Genomic DNA, 20,281 nt, shown 5'->3' with positions numbered 1-20,281 from the left:
TTGGAAGCAAGATGAAGCAAGTCCACTATATAGAACCTAGGCCTTGAACTTCAGGGAGGGTTTTCTTCCCCTTGAAAAGAGGGGAGGAGGAAGATGTAGTGGCTTAAAAGAATCGTGCATGGTCATTGAGATTTGCCATCAATGAAAGTAAACATAAATTTAGAGATTTCTAAAACAATAAGCTGAAGGCCATTGAATCACTCTCCTTAATTAGCTTAGTTCTCTATCCCAGGCAAGAAATCTGTTATCAATTCTGTTATCAATTTGTTTATAAAAGAACTACTATGTGCCAGGCACTGTTTGAGGTATTTAGAATATACCAGTGTACAAACTCAAGATCCTTTCCTTCATGGAGAAGACATCCTACCAGAGCAGAACCTATGGCACTGAGATGAATAAGAAAATCTTAAAACAGGAGCTAACAACCATTGCACAATTATGAGATAAGTGCGCTGGCAAGAGTTTGGTAGTGAATATTAACAACCACCATTTATTATTCAACAAATATTTAGGAATGCTTACTATATGTCAAGCTCTGTGCTTTATGCTTTACATGTGTTATTTTATTTAATATTTATGCTAACCCTGCAAGGCAGGTATTATTATTTCCATTTTTCAAATAAGGAAATTAAGACTCAGAGAGTTTCAATACCTTCCTCAAGTCCCCCCACCAGCTTGCAATGGAAAAGAAAGGAAGGAGTGATTAATCCTGTCTGCAGAAGCAAGGAAGAGTTTTAGAGAGGGGGAATGTTGAGCAAGGTCTAAGAAGATGAGTAGAAGGTCAGGCGTGCTGGCTTACACCTGTAATCCCAGCACTTTGGGAGGCTGAGGCGGGTGGATCACCTGAAGTCAGGAGTTCGAGACTAGTCTGGCCAACATGGTGAAATCCTGTCTCTACTAAAAATACAAAAATTAGCCAGGCCTGGTGGTGAGTGCCTGTAATCCCAGCTACTCAGGAGGCTTAAGCAGGAGGATGACTTCAATGTGGGAGGTGGAGGTTGCAGTGATGAGCCGAGATCATGCCACTGCACTCCAGCCTGGGCAACAGAGTGAGACTCCATCAAAAGAAGAGGAAGAAGAAAAAGAACAAGAAGAAGAAGGAAGAGGAGAAGGAGGAGGAGGAAGAAGAAGAAGGAGAAGACCGCCAGGTAAAGAAATAAGGAGAACACTTTCCAGGCCTCAAGTTCAAAGTCATAGTGTTGTAAAAATGTGATGTGGATTTAAGTGGGGAAAGCAAGAGGCTTTACTAGCTGAGGCAAAGGGTTTGTAGGGTAGGAAGTCTCATGAGAGTCTTATAGGTGGATGGGGCCAGGGTGAGAAGGGCTTTATAAGCTAGCCTTTCCCAGAACTTCCTGGAGTTTTTTCAAGAAGAAAATATGTAATATATATGTACAGTACACTGGGGCAAAAGGACAGGACTGCAATCTTGAGTAGTCCCTGGGGCTCCTGATGCCCCCAGCTTGCCTCGTTGCCCCAAAAGCTGTGAGGATCAATACCTACATTTCCTGTAACCCACTGTGTGACACAGCACACAGATTATGAATGTGTACAGTAAGAAATGAAGGGCCACTGATGGATTTTAAGCAGAGCAATGACATAATTAGAATGGCAGAGTGGGGAATGGATTGGAGAGGAAGGAAATCAAAGGCAAGGAGCCCAGTTAAGAGCTATAATAACAGAGTAAGCTCTAGGCTGTAGACCACAAGAGCTGAACCAAGGTAGTAGTGATGAGAATGGATCTCAGGCCATGCACTTGAGAATGATTTAAGAGAGAGCATCGACAGCCCTTGGTGATGGACGGAATGTGGGAGAAGTGAGGGCTTAGTTGAGGATAAGTCCAAGGTTTCTAGATAAAAAAGAGACTTCAAATTCATTACCAAAATACCTCTTCCCACGATTAAAACTGCAGTTCCAAATTTAAAAGGATACGTTGTCAATACTCCACAAAGCAGGGCAGACATTTCACATTTCTCTGTATTAATCAATGAGTGGGTATGCGAAACGGAAAAACAGGCTGGGGGAAAAAACACTCCAAGAGAAGTTTGCATTCAGGAAGCTAATAGACAGGACACATTAGCTTCTGACATCCTCTATAAGTCAGAATGCTGCTGTCACTTACTGTCTGAGACTTCCAAGTCCTGTGGAACAAAACCCTAAAATGTTTCTGATAGAGGCATGAGCGTTAGAACTGTTTTCTCAAATAGAATTCCATTTCTCTTTTATCGTTTATTCCTTCAGGGGAAAAAAAATGTGGTAAAAACTGGTCTGTCATTGTTTTTAGTTTAAGAAACAGGAAAGAGGGAGAAACATTTAAATACCATGAAATTCCCTCTTATAGAATGACTAAATACCAACAACATAACCCAACTGGCTGCACTGTAACCAATTCTGAATGTTGAGCCATGTATTGAATAATAACTGTTTGCTCATTAGAAAAAATGGCTGTAGGGAAGCTTTTATCTATGGTGATGGCTGAAACAATTGGCCAATAAGAGAATGAAATTGTTGTTCCGACTCTCTTACAAAGAAGTGTCATTTTTCTGAATAGCCAATGTGTCCAAGAGTTAAGGATTTATTTATTCCTTTAAGCATCACACCTTTTTTTTTAATGAAATCATTTGGCTGAAACTCCTTCTGCAATAGATCCCGTCCTTTCCTATATCCTTATGCGGATTATACAGAACAAAATGTAATCTTGATGGCCCAAGATCATCATTGTGAGTTTCAGCTATTGTTTGGGGCTAAAAGATTCAGGACTATTTGAAATATGTGGAGTTTGCCCCAACATTAAATGACATCATTTTCAACGTCTTTTTTATGTTTTGCCTTCTTCTTTGTTGTCAGGTGTTGGCTATACATTCTAGCTACCAGTACTCTTACGTCTTAAGCCTTTTTGTTTTCATAACATAGTATTTCTATTTTGCTGAGAGCGTGAAAAACAAATCACCAAGCATGTTATTATGATTGTGCATGAAGTAAGAGTAAGTAGGCTCCATGAAAAGACAAGGACTCACTCATGCTTAAACCATGCTATGGAATCCCTGGTACCTGGAAGGCTGTATCATGTAACGCAGGGGGCCGGGGGAGGAGGATTTGACATCAGCAAAATCTGCGTTTAATCTTAAACAAACCACTTGATATTTCTGAGCCTGATTCTTCCTTGGTACAAATAAAAACAACATCTACTTTGTTAGGGATACCGTGGGAGTTAAATGAAATAATGCATGCAAAGTTCCTAGCACCATGCCTGCCACGTTACTAGCCTCAATTAATTAAAGCTATTAATAGTACGGATTTTGTGACATGCATTGTGATTCCTCAAAGGGTATTTTTCCTTATCTCCTTATACTGCTGCTCAACTGAAAATAAAACACATTATGGGTGTTAACACCAAAGAAAATTCGAACCGTAGTTAAAGATGGAAGCACAGTTGTAACTGGAGAAAATGCTCAGGCCCTTCAAGCTATGGAGAGCCAGCCAAGGGTCAAGGGCACCAAACCAGGTCTCCAGGCAGAGACTAAGAACAGACGGCAGAGGCACTGCAAGCAGAAAGGACACAAGGGAACACCACCTGATTGGGGACAGTTTTGCATCTGAGTTTGTTTTTATTATGGGTCACTCTCTGGTCACGTATCTACCATGTGACTCATTGCTGGGTTTTGTGTTTAAAATGGATTGAGACTAAGGTGGGGATCCTGGTGCAGCTTCATAAGGCAGGGGCATCCAGAAGTCAAAAGCCAGGCGGAAACATACTAGAGTGGGCACAGGCCAGGGGGAATGAGGTCAGCCACATCAGGGAGCAGCATCTGTGTCTCACTTTTACTGGTTGGTGGGCACTGCCAGGGTGGGGAGGACAGTCAGTCAGGTGAACCAAAAGGTCCGAGGATGCAGTGGCCCCTGTTACAGTGAGAACAATTTATAGAGACAGAAACATCTTCTAATTCCCAAGCATCTTTCCTAACTTGGTCCTGGTAAGCTTGCTTGGGGTTTTGGTTTGTTTGCCTAAAATTTTAATAACTTTACCCAAAGAACCTATTTGTAACTAAACCCTGTCTCGCCTAAATTCTCTTCTAACCATTGTTCATGTTCAAAGAAATGTTTCTCTGAAGTTGTGATCGGGGTGGATGTGCTCTTTGGACTCAGATCTTTTTTTACTCAGTACTTTTTATATCTAATGCAAAACACTGGCATCCTTGTCATGTTCTTTTCTTAAAATGTCATAATTTCCAGATGACGTGTTATCACCATCCTTTGCCTGGCCATTCCTCTATTATTGGACCTGTGAAATGTTTTGTTTTCAATTTATTTTTTCCCTCTATTATGAAAAGCTCTACTGTGAATTATTTTGTGCTTTTACTTTGCTTTGAGGTTATTTCCTTGGGGAACCCTAGGGTATGGAATCACTAGGTCAAAGGGTACCAACTGTTTTTTTTATAGCTCTTATTACTCACCAATCTTAGGCACTTGCCTTTATAACTCCAAGAATTTTAAGAAAGCCATTTTGAATCTAATGTTATGTCTTAGTGCCATAGGCTGCTGAGAAATATTGAATGAATAAACATAAGCACTGCTGGGCAAAGGAAAGTATTGATTTAAAAGGAGAAAGCAAGGCTGAAGTCTAGAAGAAGGAAAGAAGGAAGAAAGGAAGGGAGGGAGGGTAGATGGGAAAATAAGAGGGAAAAAGGGAGGAAGAACTGAAAGGAAGGGAGACAAGGAAGGAAAGAGAAAAGTGAGAGGGAGAAGGAAAAGAAAGGGATGGGGGAAGGGAGACAAAGGGGGCTAGGTTGAAACTCTGTGGTTTGTAAAGATGTGTTCCTACTTTGTGGCCATGTGGTTGCTGTCGGTGTGTAATGTCACTTGGATGTCGAAAGAGGAAGTATTTTTGTGTGGACTTCTGCAATATACTTAGCCCAGCCTGGTACTTGAACCTATGGGTACCTCCCTGAACCTCTTCCCTACAAGTGGCCTCGTATAGTTTTAGTTCTGTCCCGATGGTGACATCACACTGAAGCTGACAAAAACATATCTCCCAGATCTACAGCAGATTACTGAGAACCCACTTTAGGGCCCAAAAAATTCTGCTTTCACTTTCTTCATCTCCCCCAAGGGTTTTTGCAAAGTTCTGAACTATGCCACCACCCACTTTGTCTTTTCTCTTTCTAAACTCTGGGTGTTCTGCTTTTCTAATAATTACCAATATGTTGGAGTCACACCTGAGTTGGAATCCTGGCTCTGCCACCTGGGTGGCACATTCTGTGTGACCCCAGGCAGTTAACTTTACCTCTCTGAGACTCATTTACTTCACCTGAAAAATGAAGGTTAATTAAGTGTTGGATTCTAGTAAGTGCTTAGTGAATGGTTAGAGTATGGGATTATGGCCATTATGATTTAATCTATGTTCAAACCAGCATCAGAGAGAATAGAATTGCAAAGACAAAGCTTCTGTGTCCTCATCTGTAAAACAGGGATAATATTATTCACCTGACAGTTGTCCTGAGAAACCACTCCAAGGTGCACATAATAGTACCTGGTAGATACCTGGCTGTACTCTGTGTTAACTTCCTTCTCTCCCCTGCCTTCTCTTCCCCTTCCCTTCTCTTCCTTTCTTCTGTTTGGATAATCACACAGGTCCACAGGACTACAGAAGAATATATTAACTCTTCCTTTCTGCTCTTCTTGTGGGTAGACAGGGAAGATAAACTAGGAGTAGAGAAACCAGAGGAAATGGTTTGGCTAGGTCTTTTACAAGGGAAAGAGAGTAAACAATCCCTTAGTGGGTGAGACAGGAGAGCTGTGGCTAGGAGGAAATGCAGCCAGCCTGAATGGAGGCTTTTGACACATCAGCCTGGCCTTAAATGTCTAAGCCACTGCAGAGGGCCTGTATGCAAGACAGATTAGCAGCTAGTTAGTTAGTGCTCCCTGAAGCGGAGGTGAAAGCCAGGTGACAGCCATGATTAAGTCATGACTGAAGACAGTTAAGGGGACAGTAAAGGAATTGTGAATAAAATGCCTCATTCTACCTTGGGTTTTATATTTCATTAAATCCTATTTTAGCTGCATGTCTTTTCATCACATGAGTGGATGATTACTGCTGGAGAAGGTTATTATGCTTAACTATTTTAATGAGAGTTTTGTTATGTGTATGGGGCAGCAAATTGGGTAGAAAAGTGTGCAAGAAAGACTCCATCTCTCTGCTAACATTATGAGCACAGCCAATGTTGCAACCAAAACTCAGTTATCTAAACTGAGAATAAAGCAATGATAGGCAAGGGATACTGAGGGAAGGAGACTTTAATTATGAAGGTGGCCCGAACTTAGAAAGTAGATGCCACCAGTCAACAAGACACCTTCAGGAACACCAAACCCCTGTGAGGAGAAGGACATGGACACTGTCGAAGAAGAGGGTCTGGGCATCTGAAGGAGAGGCTGTGCTGCTGTTGCCTCTGCCTGTCTCAGATCCTGGCTCCCAGGTGAGCCTCGGGGGCAGAGGTAACAGGATTCTCTGTGAGTGGAGGTGAGAACATGGGAATGAATGGAGAAACTCAGGAGAAAACAGAGAAAGTGCATGGCGATGGCTCTCAGACCAGTTGAGGGAAAAAAAACCTCTCCTTGGGACCCTCCCAGCATGCTGTGCTCATCCCTGATAGAGCATTTATCATACTTTATTTAAATTGCCTTTTAATAATTAACATTTCATATGAATATTTAATATTTTCTTTCCCATGTTCCCCACTAAACTGAGAGCTAAAGCAAGGACCACATCTAAGTGGACTTTGTATTCTCAACATCAAAGACAGTGCCCAACATCCATTAAGTGCTTAATAAATAACCACTATAGTCATTACTTTCAGCTAATTTCAGCCACCTTGATTAAGGTCTCATGCTCTAGAGCCAAACTACTTGAGTTTGAATCCCAGCCACAGACTAGACAAGTCACTTATCCACATTCTGCCTCAGTTTCCTTTCATGTTAAAGAGCTATAATGGTGGGACATACTTCATAGAGTTGCTGTGAAGATAAAATGAGTTAAGTCTGGCCAGGCGTGGTGGCTCACACCTGTAATCCTAGCACTTTGGTAGATCGAGGCAGGCGGATTGCTTGAACTCAGGAGTTCAAGACCAGCCTCGATGACATGGTGAAACCCTATCTCTACCAAAAAAAAAAAAAAAAAAATTAGCCGGGCATGGTGGTGCACACCTGTGGTCCCAGCTACTTGGGGGGCTGAGGTGTGAGGATCTCCTGAACTGAGGAGGCGGAGGTTGCCGTGAGTCGAGATCACCACCACTGCACTCCAGCCTGGGCAACAGAGTGAGACATCATTTGCTTTTCTAAAAAAAAATAAAATAAATAAATAAAAAGAATGAGTTAAATCATGTTCCTTGAGCACAGTGCCTTACAGATAATGCTCAATCAATGTCAACTATCAAATATCATTATCATCATCATCATCTTCATTATGTCAGCTTCTCAGTGACCAGGGACAAGTCACTAAACTTACCTCAATTTCCTATCCTAGTTCAATTGCATGCTCGTTAAGATGACTTTTTGCACTAACACCTTCTGGTTCTCTCCCTGTTATGTTTTACCCACTCTAAATGTTAGTTACAGAAACTTCTGAATCCTAAACTGGATCTCTCTGCCAACCAAGGCATGTTTGGACCATCTTCCTAGACCAAGAAGAGCTGTGTGCTTAGGACATTCAATTGCGTGTCCTATAATTAGCCTGAGAAAAATATGACAAGCAAATTAAATCTTATGCAAATACACAACATAATGCACTTCAGAGGCAAACAGAAATATCTGCATAACCTGCTGTTTAAGATTATCCACATGAGAGCTTTCATCCATTAGGGTATCTAGCAAAGGGTTAAGGGAAAATCTGATCATAAGATGACAAGCTTGTGTACCACCTTGTCATAGGACCTGCTGTCCTTTTGGATGGGAAAGCAGGATAATGGGAAATGAGAAGTTAAGGAAAATAACAGAAGTTGAAATGAGGTGCCAAAGGAAGGCAACCATAAACTAGCTGAAAATACTGGAAAAAAAAAGGTGTGAAGAACATGAAATACAATTACTTTAGTCAACAACATTCACTGACTGCAACCATTTGTGTAGGAAAAAAGGGCATATAAAAACTATGTACACTTATGTATATTCATAAAGTATCCCTAAAAGACCACACAAGAAATTTATGGCTTTGGTAGCCTCCAGGGAGGAAAACTGGGTGGCTGTGGGGGTTGGGGATGGGGAGGAGAAACTTTTTACTAGATACCCTTTTGTGTTTTTTGAAACATGTGAATATGTTATCAATTTCAAAATGGATTCTTTTTAAAGATCCTCTCATAGGGTGAGCAGAGAATGATTTGGAAGTTGGAGCCTGGATTCTGGTTGTGCCCCTTTATCAGTATCAACTGGTGTGATTTACAGCAAGTCTCTCCCAACTCTGGACCTTGACTTCCTCCGCTGAAAGTGAAAGGGTTACATTATATTTTATACCCAGCTCCCACTTCACAGGGTTCTCCATTAAGCAGGGGCCACAGTGCTTCAGCCAAGCTTCCTCTAGCCCTGTGGAGCATGAGCCTCCTAGCTCCTTTTACTCTGGACCTGGTCCTTCTAGCCCACGTTTTTTCTTTTGGTGGTCATGGCCCCTTCTTTGACCTCTTATACCTGGGAATTGCTTGTGAATAGAAGAAAGGTAGCTGAGAGCTTGAAGTCAAGTAAAATGAGAATGACTAAAAGGGCAAAAAACCACTCGGTGCATCTAAGAAAGACCCCAGAAAAAGAGAGAATTAGGTGAGGCCAAGTGTGTACAAAAAAAAAAAAAAAGAGTGAGGGAGAAAGGCAGTGGAGATGCTGAAGCACGTGAAAGGAAGGAAGGAACAGCAACTCCAGTGCCAGTTCCATGGTGGAAGGAAGGGAAGGGTGTAGGAATATCCATGTGCAATGAGTAAAACCACAGGCGAGAAGTCCTCTCTCTCCTTCCACCAGTACAAGAGTCCCCATCATGACTCCTGGACATTTGCTTAGATGCTATAACACTGGCCACCTCTAGGGCCCTACACACCACCAATAGCATTGACTAAAAAGGTATCAGATGGCTCTGTTCTGTTCCATTGGTCTATATCTCTGTTTTGGTACCAGTACCATGCTGTTTTGGTTACTGTAGCCTTGTAGTATAGTTTGAAGTCAGATCGTGTGATGTCTCCAGCTTTGTTCTTTTGGCTTAGGATTGACTTGGGATGCAGGCTCTTTTTTGGTTCTATATGAACTTTAGTTTTTTCCAATTCTGTGAAGAAAGTCATTGGTAGCTTGATGGGGATGGCATTGAATCTATAAATTACCTTGGGCAGTATGGCCATTTTCACAATATTGATTCTTCTTATCCATGAGCATGGAATGTTCTTCCATTTGTTTGTGTCCTCTTTTATTTCGTTGAGCAGTGGTTTGTAGTTCTCCTTGAAGAAGTCCTTCACATCCCTTGTAAGTTGGATTCCTAGGTATTTTATTCTCTTTGAAGCAATTGTGAATGGGAGTTCACTCATGATTTGGATACCGTCTCACACCAGTTAGAATGGTGATCATTAGAAAGTCAGGAAACAACAGGCGCTGGAGAGGATGTGGAGAAATAGGAACAATTTTACACTGTTGGTGCGACTGTAAACTAGTTCAATCATTGTGGAAGACAGTGTGGCGATTCCTCAGGGATCTAGAACTAGAAATACCATTTGACCCAGCCATCCCATTACTGAGTATATACCCAAAGGAATATAAATCATGCTGCTATAAAGACACATGTACACGTATGTTTATAGTGGCACTATTCACAATAGCAAAGACTTGGAACCAACCCAAAGGTCCATCAATGATAGACTGCATTAAGAAAATGTGGCACATATACACCATGGAATACTATGCAGCCATAAAAAATGATGAGTTCATGTCCTTTGTAGGGACATGGATGAAGCTGGAAACCATAATTCTCAGCAAACTATCGCAAGGACAGAAAACCAAACACCACATGTTCTCACTCATAGGTGGGAACTGATCAGTGAGAACACTTGGACACAGAAAGGGCTTGTCGTGGGGTGGGGGGAGGGGGGAGGAATAGCATTAGGAGATATACCTAATGTAAATGACAAGTTAATGGGTGCAGCACACCAACATGGCACATGTATACATATGTAACAAACCTGCACGTTGTACACATGTACCCTAGAACTTAAAGTATAATATAAATAAATAAATAATAAAAAGGTATCAGAGAGCACCCCTAGCTTCAGGCAGAGTTGGAGAGAGAAAAAGGGAAGAGAAGAAGAGAAGGGAAAGAGGAGGGAAGAGGGAGGCAGACTGACACAGAGCCACGAACATTACAGAAATAAGACCAAAAAAAAAAAGGCAGAGAAAGGGGAAAAAAAGAGATTGATTTAGGATCACAGTTACCCCCACAAAAGCCCATGTGCCTCATAACATCAATAAACTTTATCATTTATTTATTTATTTTGAGATAGGGTCTCACTCTGATGCCCGAGGCTGGAGTACAGTGGCATGATCACAGTTCACTGCAATCTTAACCTTGCAGGCTCAGGTGATACCCCCACTTCAGCCTCCTGAGTAGCTAGGACTACAGACGTGCACCACCACATCCAGGTAATTTTTTTGTATTTTTTCTAGAGACATGGTTTTGCCATGCTGCCCAGGCTGGTCTTGAACTCCTGAGCTCAAGCAATCTGCCCATCTTGGCCTCCCAAAGTGCTGGATTACACGCGTGAGCCACCGCACCTGGCCAGTGAATTTTAATATTAAAAGTAATGTTGGCTCTTATCACCATTTGCAAAACAGTCCTAAAGGAAAGTGCATTCAGCATTCTAAGCAGCACACCAAGAACCCATCATTGTTGTTTCATCTGTCCACCCACCACCTCTATGAAATCCCTGAGGTAAGGGGATGAACAAGAGCCCCCCAACCACCTGCAGAAATATCAGGAGCTAGAAGTACCAGATCAAGAGTAAAAGGCTTGGTAGGCTTATACTCTACAGGGCTGGAGGATCACATTGCGAGGAGATTCACACCCAAGAGCCTATCTCAAGAGCAAAAACTACAGGAGAAACAGTTGAATGAACTGGTGACATTTAGTCTGGAGAAGAAAGGATGGTCTTGAGGACTTCACTAGCAGGTGGACTGCTAGACCCCTTTCAGCATCAACGTGCTCTGATTCTATAAAGAGTTTGAAGAGTTTCCATGTGAAAGAAATACCAAAGTTACTTTTGTGTGGGTCCCCAGGGATAAATTAGGAGAAATGGGAGAAATTCACATGGAGACAGATTTCAATCTGATGAAGGAAGAAGCTTTAAACACAGCAAGATCTTCCAGAATAGAATTGATTACACTGTCACTGAAGGAATGTATTGAAGGGATTCCTACAGTGAGCAGGAAGGAGGCTTCGGTGGTATCTCAGATGCTTTCCAATTCCAAGCCTCTGAGTAGCAGGTAAACAGGAACACTGAGGGCTCCAGTGAAACCTGATCAAGCCACGCAAGTGTCAGCTCTGAAAATTGTATTGCAAAAACAGAAAACCATGTTCACTTACATTGATCTCCCCTCCCAACAGATTCATTTAATGAGAGAAAACAGCTTATCAGTGGTGGTGGTGGTGGTTATACCCCAGAATGAGGGCAGGCTGGCCAGAAGACTTTCCTGCCACTGCGCACAACATCACACAGAATGCCAGAACACCAGGTGCGGTGAACAGATGTTTCAGAGATAAACAAGGGAAATTTTCTTAAAAACTTATGATTGGCACATCACAATGCTAAATGCTAATTTCTTGATGGAGAGGTTTTGTGGGTCACCCCTGTTTCGCCTCATGAATTGGTTTTTCTGGCTGAGGGAGTCTTCCAGGATGGTAACACTAATCCACAGGAGCTGTTGTGTCCAAGTACCTCTGAGAACTGAGGCAGCGTGGACTAGGGCTGCAGAACACAGGGATGGAGTGACTACCTGGGCAAAGCCTGCTCTCCTGATTGGTAGCTGTGTGGCTTAAAGTGAGTAATTTAACCTCTCTGTGGTTAAAGTTTCCTCCTCTTTAGAGAAAAAATGGTATTTCCCTCCTTATTTTGAGGATTAAACACTTAGAGCATGTATGATACTTGTTTTTAGTGTAAAACACTTAGAGGAGGCCCCGGCACTTAGGAAGTCCCACATTTATATTGTTATCATAATAATGTAATTTTTGTAAGGAAGTATGATGGAGGGGGGAAGCCCTGCACTTTGAAATGAGTTAGAGTTGGATTCAAATCCTGTGCATCAAGCCTTTGAATCAACAATGGTAAAAATAGCCAGGCATGGTAGCACACTCCTGTAATCCCAGCACTTTGAGGCTGAGGCAGGAGGACTGCTTAAGCCCAGGAGTTCAAGACCAGCCTGGGCAACATAACAAGACCCTCATCCCTAAAAAACAAATAGTGTATAAAAAAGGCCAAAATACCTCCCCCGCAGAGTTGGAGTGAGAAATTAAATAACATTTGTTTATGTGCCTAGTTCTGTACCTGGCATATAATAGTTGTTCAAGAAATACTAGTTCCTTTTTCCTCTTCCCCGGTAATAGTGTTTCATCAATGTGCTAGGTCACTGTGCTAAGAGGTAGGGATACAAATATGAATGAGGTGTAGTCCCTGTCTGCAAAGGGGTCATAGTCCAGCAGAAAGGCTTGGACACAAACAATGATAAGGACTATCCTAGAGGTATCAATCTTCCAAGGTGTGCTGGGATCATAGGAAAAACATGACCCAAATTTGTCTGGGAGAATCAAGGAAACCTTGACCTAGGAGGCAATGCATAAGCTGAGATTTGAAGAAAGAACAGAATTTCACTGGGCTGGTCAAAGAACTGGTCAGAGAAGAGGGTGGGAGTATTTCAAGTGGCATAGAGAATGTGCTGCATACATGTGCCATAAAGAGAGCCATCAATCATTGCTTGGAGTCACTAGCTGCCCGTGTGTCTTTCTCTAGATTTCTGTGTCAAGGCCCCTTGAGGCCTAAGCAGGATACCCCTCCTCTCCCTGAGAGAGCTACCATCTGGAGAATTCACAGGAAATCCCATGGCAGAGAAGACACTTGGTCAATCAAAAGCAGCACATGTACATTTCAAGGGGGAAATAGCTAGGAAAGAGCAAGCCCACAACAGCTGAACACATCAGAAACCTAAAATGTTTTAAAGGCTTTTATAAAATAGAGCTTCATGCCACTCCAGAGTTATGATGCTGGAAGATGGCAAATGCTTGTCCTGGTTGCCTCATCAGTAACTGCACTGAGGTCATTAGGTCACCCTACCTTGGCCAAGACACGGGTCACTGGCATTTCCAGGACCCTTGAGACCAGGCTGGGAGCACTGGAGTATGAGCCTTTGGTAAAGGCCCCAGTACAGCAGGCAGCTTCAGAACCCTCCCCTCAAAGCCAGCAACAGACATCTTCAAGCAACCAAACCCAAAGCAAACTGTCATCAATGCCCAACTGCAATAGGTTTTACCCCAGATGAGTGAGAAAGGTTTCCAGGTGTGTGTGCGTGTGTGTGTGTGTTGTGTATATGTACGTCTGTTGTGTGTATGCATGTATGCAGTTTGCATTGGGTAATGTGCACTTAAGTGTATATGTTGGTATACATGTATGTTCATGTATGTGTGTTGTGTGTGTAGTGTGTGTGTGTGTTTGTGTATATGTGTGCTTGTACATGTGTGATTGTGTGGATGTATGTATGTGGGCGAGTGGGAAATGAGGGGCTCAGAGGTCCCCTTCTCCAGAGACCAGATGCAGGGAGTCATCACGCTGCAAGGGTGCCCTCAGGTCAGTGGGGAAGGAAAGCCCACCCCAGCACTGCTTCTCTCCTGCTTGGAAACCCACAGCTCATTCAACAGATCTGGCCAAATTGCCCCTAATTCATCATTACAAAGACGGTAAAACTCCTCTCCACACCCAAATCTCTGCTTCCCCAAGCCTCCTCTCCCCAAAGGATACACATTTTGGTCCTTCTTCCACTGGAGCATCCTCCCACCCTTGGAGTCCCTTCACACTGCCTCCACCATCAAATTCTACTCTCTGGATAATGTCTGGAAAACCCCTTTATCTCATGGAGTAATGGGGCTCCAAGTGTTCCCTGTCCCAGCGAGGGGAATGGGAAAGATGGAGTCTCCTGTCCCTGTAAGTCCTGCTCCCCCTTCCCACCCTCTTGAAGAGCTGTGCTTGGCAGACTGGGCCAGGGCTGAGCAGTAGGCACTTCCAGGGAAGGGGCTGGAACACACATGGAATGTCCCTAAGAGGCTGAGGGGAGGATTGTCCCACTAAGCCTACCCTGCTCGCAATGCCTCAACACACACACTCATTACATACAACACATGCACATACACACACACAAAAAACACACCAACCACACACCACATCTAGAAACCCTGATATCCATCCACACATCAACACATCCATTTCAAACCCAGGACTCACTAAGTGCACACATACACACACGGAACATACATGTCACCAAAGACACTACATCCTGCATGCACCACACTCTAATGGCCACAGCACGCCACCCGCAGACATGCTCACATTCAAGAGTTTCACAGAAATGCCCATTCACACATACACAATGCACATCCTACGCACACCCAATACTTGGCACCACACTCGCAATCGTGTTCAAATGCCCACACTACATAGCAACTCGCTCTCTCTACAGCCCATCTCACACCCTCAGGAGTCCTCTCACCCCTGTCTACACTGGGGCCACATCAGCACAATGGTTATACGACTTATGTCTCCCACAAGCCCATACACCTGAGCGCATCTGTCCAGCGCATCCCCATCCCGCTCCCCACCACATCCCACCCCCGCACCCGGCCGACTCCAGCAAGAGGCTTCCCGCTCGGTGTGCAGCGGCCACAGTGGCCAGGAATTAAAATGCAGCGAGGAGGAGCCGGGCGCGTCAGCACCGCGTCTCCAGGAGCGCACGGCGCTCACGGCCGCCGCCGCCCCGCCCGCCCAGAGCCGCGGGGCCAGCGAGCGGAGGAGCAGGTGCTCGGAGCCCAGCCGCGCCAGCATCGCGCGGCCGCTGCCCAAGTTCGCCTGGGGCCCGAAGAGGGTTCTCCCGGGCAGCCGGGGAAGGAGCTTAGCCGGCGTCACGGCCACCGCCAGCTTGGAGTCTCGAGAGGAGAAGGGCGCGCGGAGCAGCGAGTCCGGGTCACCCCCGGGAGGTGTTGGCGGGTCTCCGCAGTCCCCAGCTCTTGTCGCCGCCGGGGCAGAGAGAAGAGGCGAGAGACAGCAAGGCCGGGCTTTTCTGGAGCCGCGAGGCACCTTGGAGAGTCGAGGCGAGAAGCGACACTTCCCTACGGCTAGCATCCTTGAAGGGGCCCGGCGGCGAACAGCCTCCCGCAGGACGCCCTGAGAAGCTCTCAGCCCCAAGCGACAGCGGGCGCCCGGCAGGACTCAGGCGCAGGACTTGGGGAAGCCTAAGCGGGTCTCTGCCGAGCACAGCCCGGGGAGCAGTGACAAGGAAGGGTCCTGGAGGGGAAGGGAAAGAAGGCGGCAGCCGGCAAGGCGACCACTCACCCCCGTACACACCCACCCCGCCCGCCCAGCCAGGAGCCGCGGTGCGCCTCTGGGGGCGCTCGTTCCTTGGCGCCTTCTCTCCCGTGTCCCAGCACCGCTGGGCTACGGGCCAGGCTGGTGGGGTCCCTGAGGATGTCCAGATCAGGCATGGTGGCCGAGTGGCCCTTCTCCCAGGACCAGCGTAAAAGCTGGGGTTAGACGGGGCAGGGGGGACTCGGCTCAGGGTCCCCCGAGGTCCAGAACGAGGGGAGGCGGGCGCAGCACCCAGGAACTGGAGAGGCGGCTCCCAGTGGGACCCCTCCAGAAGTAGTGCCCGGCGCCGGGCATCCTCCAGGAAGACCAGGGGCCGGGAGAGCCTGGGAGGCGCTCGGGAGAGGCCACTGCCGGGGGCTGCGGGCTGAGGCGGCGCTCAGCCCCGGGCGGGCGCCCGCGGAGGCGGCAGCGGCGGCGCCGAGCGGGCATGCCGCGCCACCGGAGCTCCTTTCGGGCGCACACTTCCCTGGCGCGGGCTGCGCGCGGCTGCCGCTGCTGCTGCTTCCACTGCTGCTGCGGACTCCCATGGCGGCTCCGCCCGGCCGGGGCCGCCGCCGCTGCTGCCAGCCGCGGGCTGAATGAATGAGCCGCAGCGGCGGAGCCGGGCTGCCCGCGGCCGCGCTCACCGGCCCGGGACGCTTCCGCATGGCCCGCGAGGAGCCGGCGCCCGCGGCGTTGGCGGCTGCCGGGCAGCCCGGGGGCGGCAGAGGCAGCGAGCGTGCGCTGCAGGGGCCAGGGGTCGCCCGCAGGGGGCGGCCGTCGCTGAGCCGCGCTAAACTGCACGGGCTGCGGCACATGTGTGCCGGGCGCACGGCGGCTGGGGGCTCCTTCCAGCGGCGGGCGCTGTGGGTGCTGGCCTTCTGTACATCCCTTGGCTTGCTGCTGTCCTGGTCCTCGAACCGCTTGCTCTACTGGCTCAGCTTCCCGTCACACACGCGGGTGCACCGCGAGTGGAGCCGCCAGTTACCCTTCCCCGCCGTCACCGTATGCAACAACAACCCGCTGCGCTTCCCGCGCCTCTCCAAGGGGGACCTCTACTATGCCGGCCACTGGCTCGGGCTGCTGCTGCCCAACCGCACCGCGCGCCCGCTCGTCAGCGAGCTGCTGCGGGGCGACGAGCCGCGCCGCCAGTGGTTCCGCAAGCTGGCGGACTTCCGCCTCTTCCTGCCGCCGCGCCACTTCGAAGGCATCAGCGCCGCCTTCATGGACCGCCTGGGCCACCAGCTGGAGGACATGCTGCTCTCCTGCAAGTACCGCGGCGAGCTCTGCGGGCCGCACAACTTCTCCTCCGTGAGTTGCCCTCCGCGCGAACCCGCTCCCTCTGCGCCCACTCCCCGGGAGTCAGGAGGCCTGGTGTTCCGCCCCCTCGGGGTTGTCTCCAGGCCTCTTGCAGTGTTACCACTCCACGACGCCAAGGCAGAACCCACTCTTGGGTCCCCTGAGTCTTCTCCTGCAGGTTGTGGGAACTTGGACTTAACTGTAGGAGGAGTCGCCTCCCACTAGTGGGGGCTCCCCTGTCCCAGCCCCTCCTTCCAGTGTCAGCCCCCAAAGCCCTCATTCTACTCCTTATGGTGCCGTCTGTGAATATTAGTCAGCCTCCTTCTTCCCGACCTCAATTCCAGGCCCTCAGGACTCCAAGAAACTGCTCTGTGTCTGGAGTGTAGATCTCTTAAGTGCGGACTTCTTGTCTTTGGGAAAACCAATAGACGGCTCTTAAAAAAAAAAAAAAAAAAAGAAGTGTTTCAAAAATGGACCATCAGGGGAATCACGCAGAGTCCCTAAGCAGGCCTACGATCCTAAGCAGCTTATGTCTTCAAAGTTCCCAAACACTTAGAATCTAGGAGAACTTGGGAGGAAACTCCCAGAAAACCAACACTGAAGCTGTAGACAGTTTGGTGGGAGAGGCAGCAGCATGCTTTGGCTACTTTTTCAAAGTGCAGGAGTCTTGAGAATCCAGCAGAACTGAGCAGTGGTGGGCCAGGGTTGGGCCCTTCACCTGGCCTCTGTCCCCCATAAAATGTAAGTGTGGGTCTTCTGGTCTGGAAGATTGCTCTGGGGTTGAGAAAGCATCCTAGCAGGGATGTGGATGCAAACAGCCGCGGCCAGGAGAAGCTGTGCTCAGGATTTGTAAACCATTTGCTGTGCCGGTTCCCCCACGCTGTGCGTCTGGATAACGCAGCTGTTGGACAGAAGGTATCTGCCTTGTGCAGTCTGCCTTGGAGGAGTTCTGCTGCCAGGCCCCAGCATGATGCACGCCTGTCCAGCCATTCGTGTGTAAATGTCCCTTAGGTGGGTTTGGGCTTTTCCACTAGTGCAGGGAAGGTTGGTTTGTGTGTTCATTGGTAGTGCTATGATGGTGATTTTACCAGCTCTGATTCATCACTCCTGAGATCCTCATTTCTGACAAAGCTTTTTTTGGGATGGTAAAGAGATGCCACGGTTCCAACAAGTGTTGGCATGATGCCAGTCAGACCAGGTCTCTCATTGGCTGATTGGATTATTCCTTGTCTAGGAAGGCAACCCTGGCTTCAATCTTGTCCTGCTGGCTTTGCTTTAAGCTTGTGTATTTAGTAGCCCTGAATTATCCACTCCGAAAACATTCCTTATTTCCTGAGATTTTCAGCTGGCCTTTAAAGAATATCTACCTGTTGGCTCCCTGCTTTGGCAAGTAGGAGATGCTGTTAACATATGCTTCTAAGTGATTTCTTCCAGGACTCCAAGCACAATTCTGAGTTCCACGAAGGTGAAGGAATGAGGGCATGAGGGCAGCGATCTCTTGTTGTTTATTGTTTTTTTTTTTTGTTTGTTTTTTTGTTTTTTTTTGTTTTTTTTTTTTGCCGATCACTAATTAGCAGCCTCAAGAGTTAGATTAAAGCTCAAGGTTACATCCAAATAGCAACAGGCCCTCACTCCAGCTCCAACTTTTACAGCATGGCCCATCAAATGTAATTCTGAAAATCTGACTATTGCTTTGCAAAGTGTGTGGAATTGCATTCTAACAGCCACTATGCACTTTTGATATTCACCACAGTCCTGCGTTAATGAGTTTTATTCCCATTTTCAAAATAAGAAAAATGAAGCTCTAAAAAGCTGTCCAATGCTCAGAGCCAGCAAGTTCAAAGTCCAACTTTGCATACCACTAATTGCATTACACAGAAACCACATGTACCCTTCCTCTCTGACCTTGGGCCTCTCTTCTCTCAGAGGACTTACAGAGGACTCTGCCCTCTCCCCCACCTCTACTCCTAGGAATCCTGTCCCTCCTAGGAGCTGGGAGAGTGGAAAGTGGAGCCACCCCAGGTGGCCCACGTCATCAGAGTCTTGGCAACATGTCCCTGAGGCATGCAGAGGACACAGTCCCTTCAGGAGCCACCTGACTTCAACCTCTGCGGCAGGCATGGCCATGAGTTGTGTGGGCCAATTGTTAGGGAGTTGAAGAGAGTAAGGTCCTTCCCACTGGGGCACACCCTTCTCTTTCCTCCCTGTACTCTGAGTCCCTGCGTTTGAAGAGTTTGCAGGCACACACACACCCAAGCAAAAGTATTACCTCCATTCCCCAAAGGTATGTGTTCCTGGAGACTCAGGTGACCACTAGTGGCTTCCTATCATGGCCCAGTCCTGGGACTATCCAGCCCCTTAAAGTTGCATGCTGTAGGTTTTTCCAAGGACCTCAGAATTAAAGGCTTCATCCCTCTATCTGTAGAAGCCAGAAGCTATTTCAGGGAGCCCCAAATATACAGCAGGCCCGTCAGGAATATTTTCCTCTAACCACACTGCCTTGTCTCTAGCCTTTGTCATGTTTGATGGAGTGGCACCAAAGTGTAGTGGCTGAGAACATGAACTCTCAAGCTGCACTGACTGGGCTCGAATTCTGAGTCTACCACTTACCATGTGCCCTTGGGCAAGTGACTTAATCTCTCTATTCTTGAGTTTCCTAAATCATCTAATGGAGATAACAATACTGTATACACCATATTAGTTGTGTGTGTGTGTGTCAGAGAGAGCTCTGAAAACTCTGCTGGACCCCTATAGAAATGCTTCCTTTCAATCACATCAGCCTCCTAACTGGTCTTTTGGCCTCCAGCTCTGTCCCAGCCAACACTCTGCACCCCATCGTCTGCTTTACAGCCAGAGTAGTCTTTCTAAAGCACTGCTCAAAGCACGTGGTTTCCCTCCTTCAAACCTTTCAGTGGTTCAGCTGTCCTCAGATTAAGGCCTGAGCTCCTCAGCCCCTCTACCTGGTCCTGCTTTAGTTCTTGCCACACTGTCCCTCATACCATATAATCAAGGTCTACAGAACAGCTCCCAACAGCTGAATCCGTGCTCCTCAAGCCCCTCTGCTTGGTTTGGTTTCCGCTGCTGCTGTTAACTCCTCTTTCATGCTGCTTTGTCTGCCTGGGGGACACCTGCCTGCTCAACAGGCAGCTCTGGGGTTTCTCCTGCTTTGGAGCCTTTCCTGACCACCTGCTGCATCTATGCCACATCACCAAACAACTGATGCATTCCCCTTCTTGTCCCTCTTCCACCCTGTTTAGATGTTGATCCTCACACAGACACGTGTCATCGCACCTGTTAGACTGTGCCTGTCTCCCCCTCCAGACCAGAGTAGGAATCATATCTGATGTACTTGTTGTCTCCGGCACCCAACAGACAGC

At 47.1% G+C, this 20,281-nt stretch overlaps 1 protein-coding gene across 3 annotated transcripts in view; it reads left to right on the top strand.

The window, feature by feature from the left end:
- The window catches only part of ASIC2 (acid sensing ion channel subunit 2), a 1,112,670-nt gene that overhangs the window by 823,936 nt on the left and 268,453 nt on the right, over nucleotides 1-20,281 (top strand). Inside the window, exon 1 of one of the 3 annotated variants that reach the window (XM_055257282.2) lies at nucleotides 15,017-16,916. The exons of the other annotated variants lie outside the window; for them this stretch is intronic. Within the exon in view, the coding sequence (XP_055113257.2) occupies nucleotides 16,209-16,916 (708 nt within the window). The 5' untranslated portion in view covers nucleotides 15,017-16,208. Of the gene's footprint in view, nucleotides 1-15,016; nucleotides 16,917-20,281 lie in introns of those variants that run through there. 3 annotated transcript variants of the gene reach the window in all.

The sequence above is a fragment of the Symphalangus syndactylus genome, chromosome 20 (genome assembly GCF_028878055.3).
Source record: "Symphalangus syndactylus isolate Jambi chromosome 20, NHGRI_mSymSyn1-v2.1_pri, whole genome shotgun sequence".
Lineage (NCBI taxonomy): Eukaryota > Metazoa > Chordata > Mammalia > Primates > Hylobatidae > Symphalangus > Symphalangus syndactylus.
This window is presented reverse-complemented; position numbering and strand designations above follow the sequence as displayed.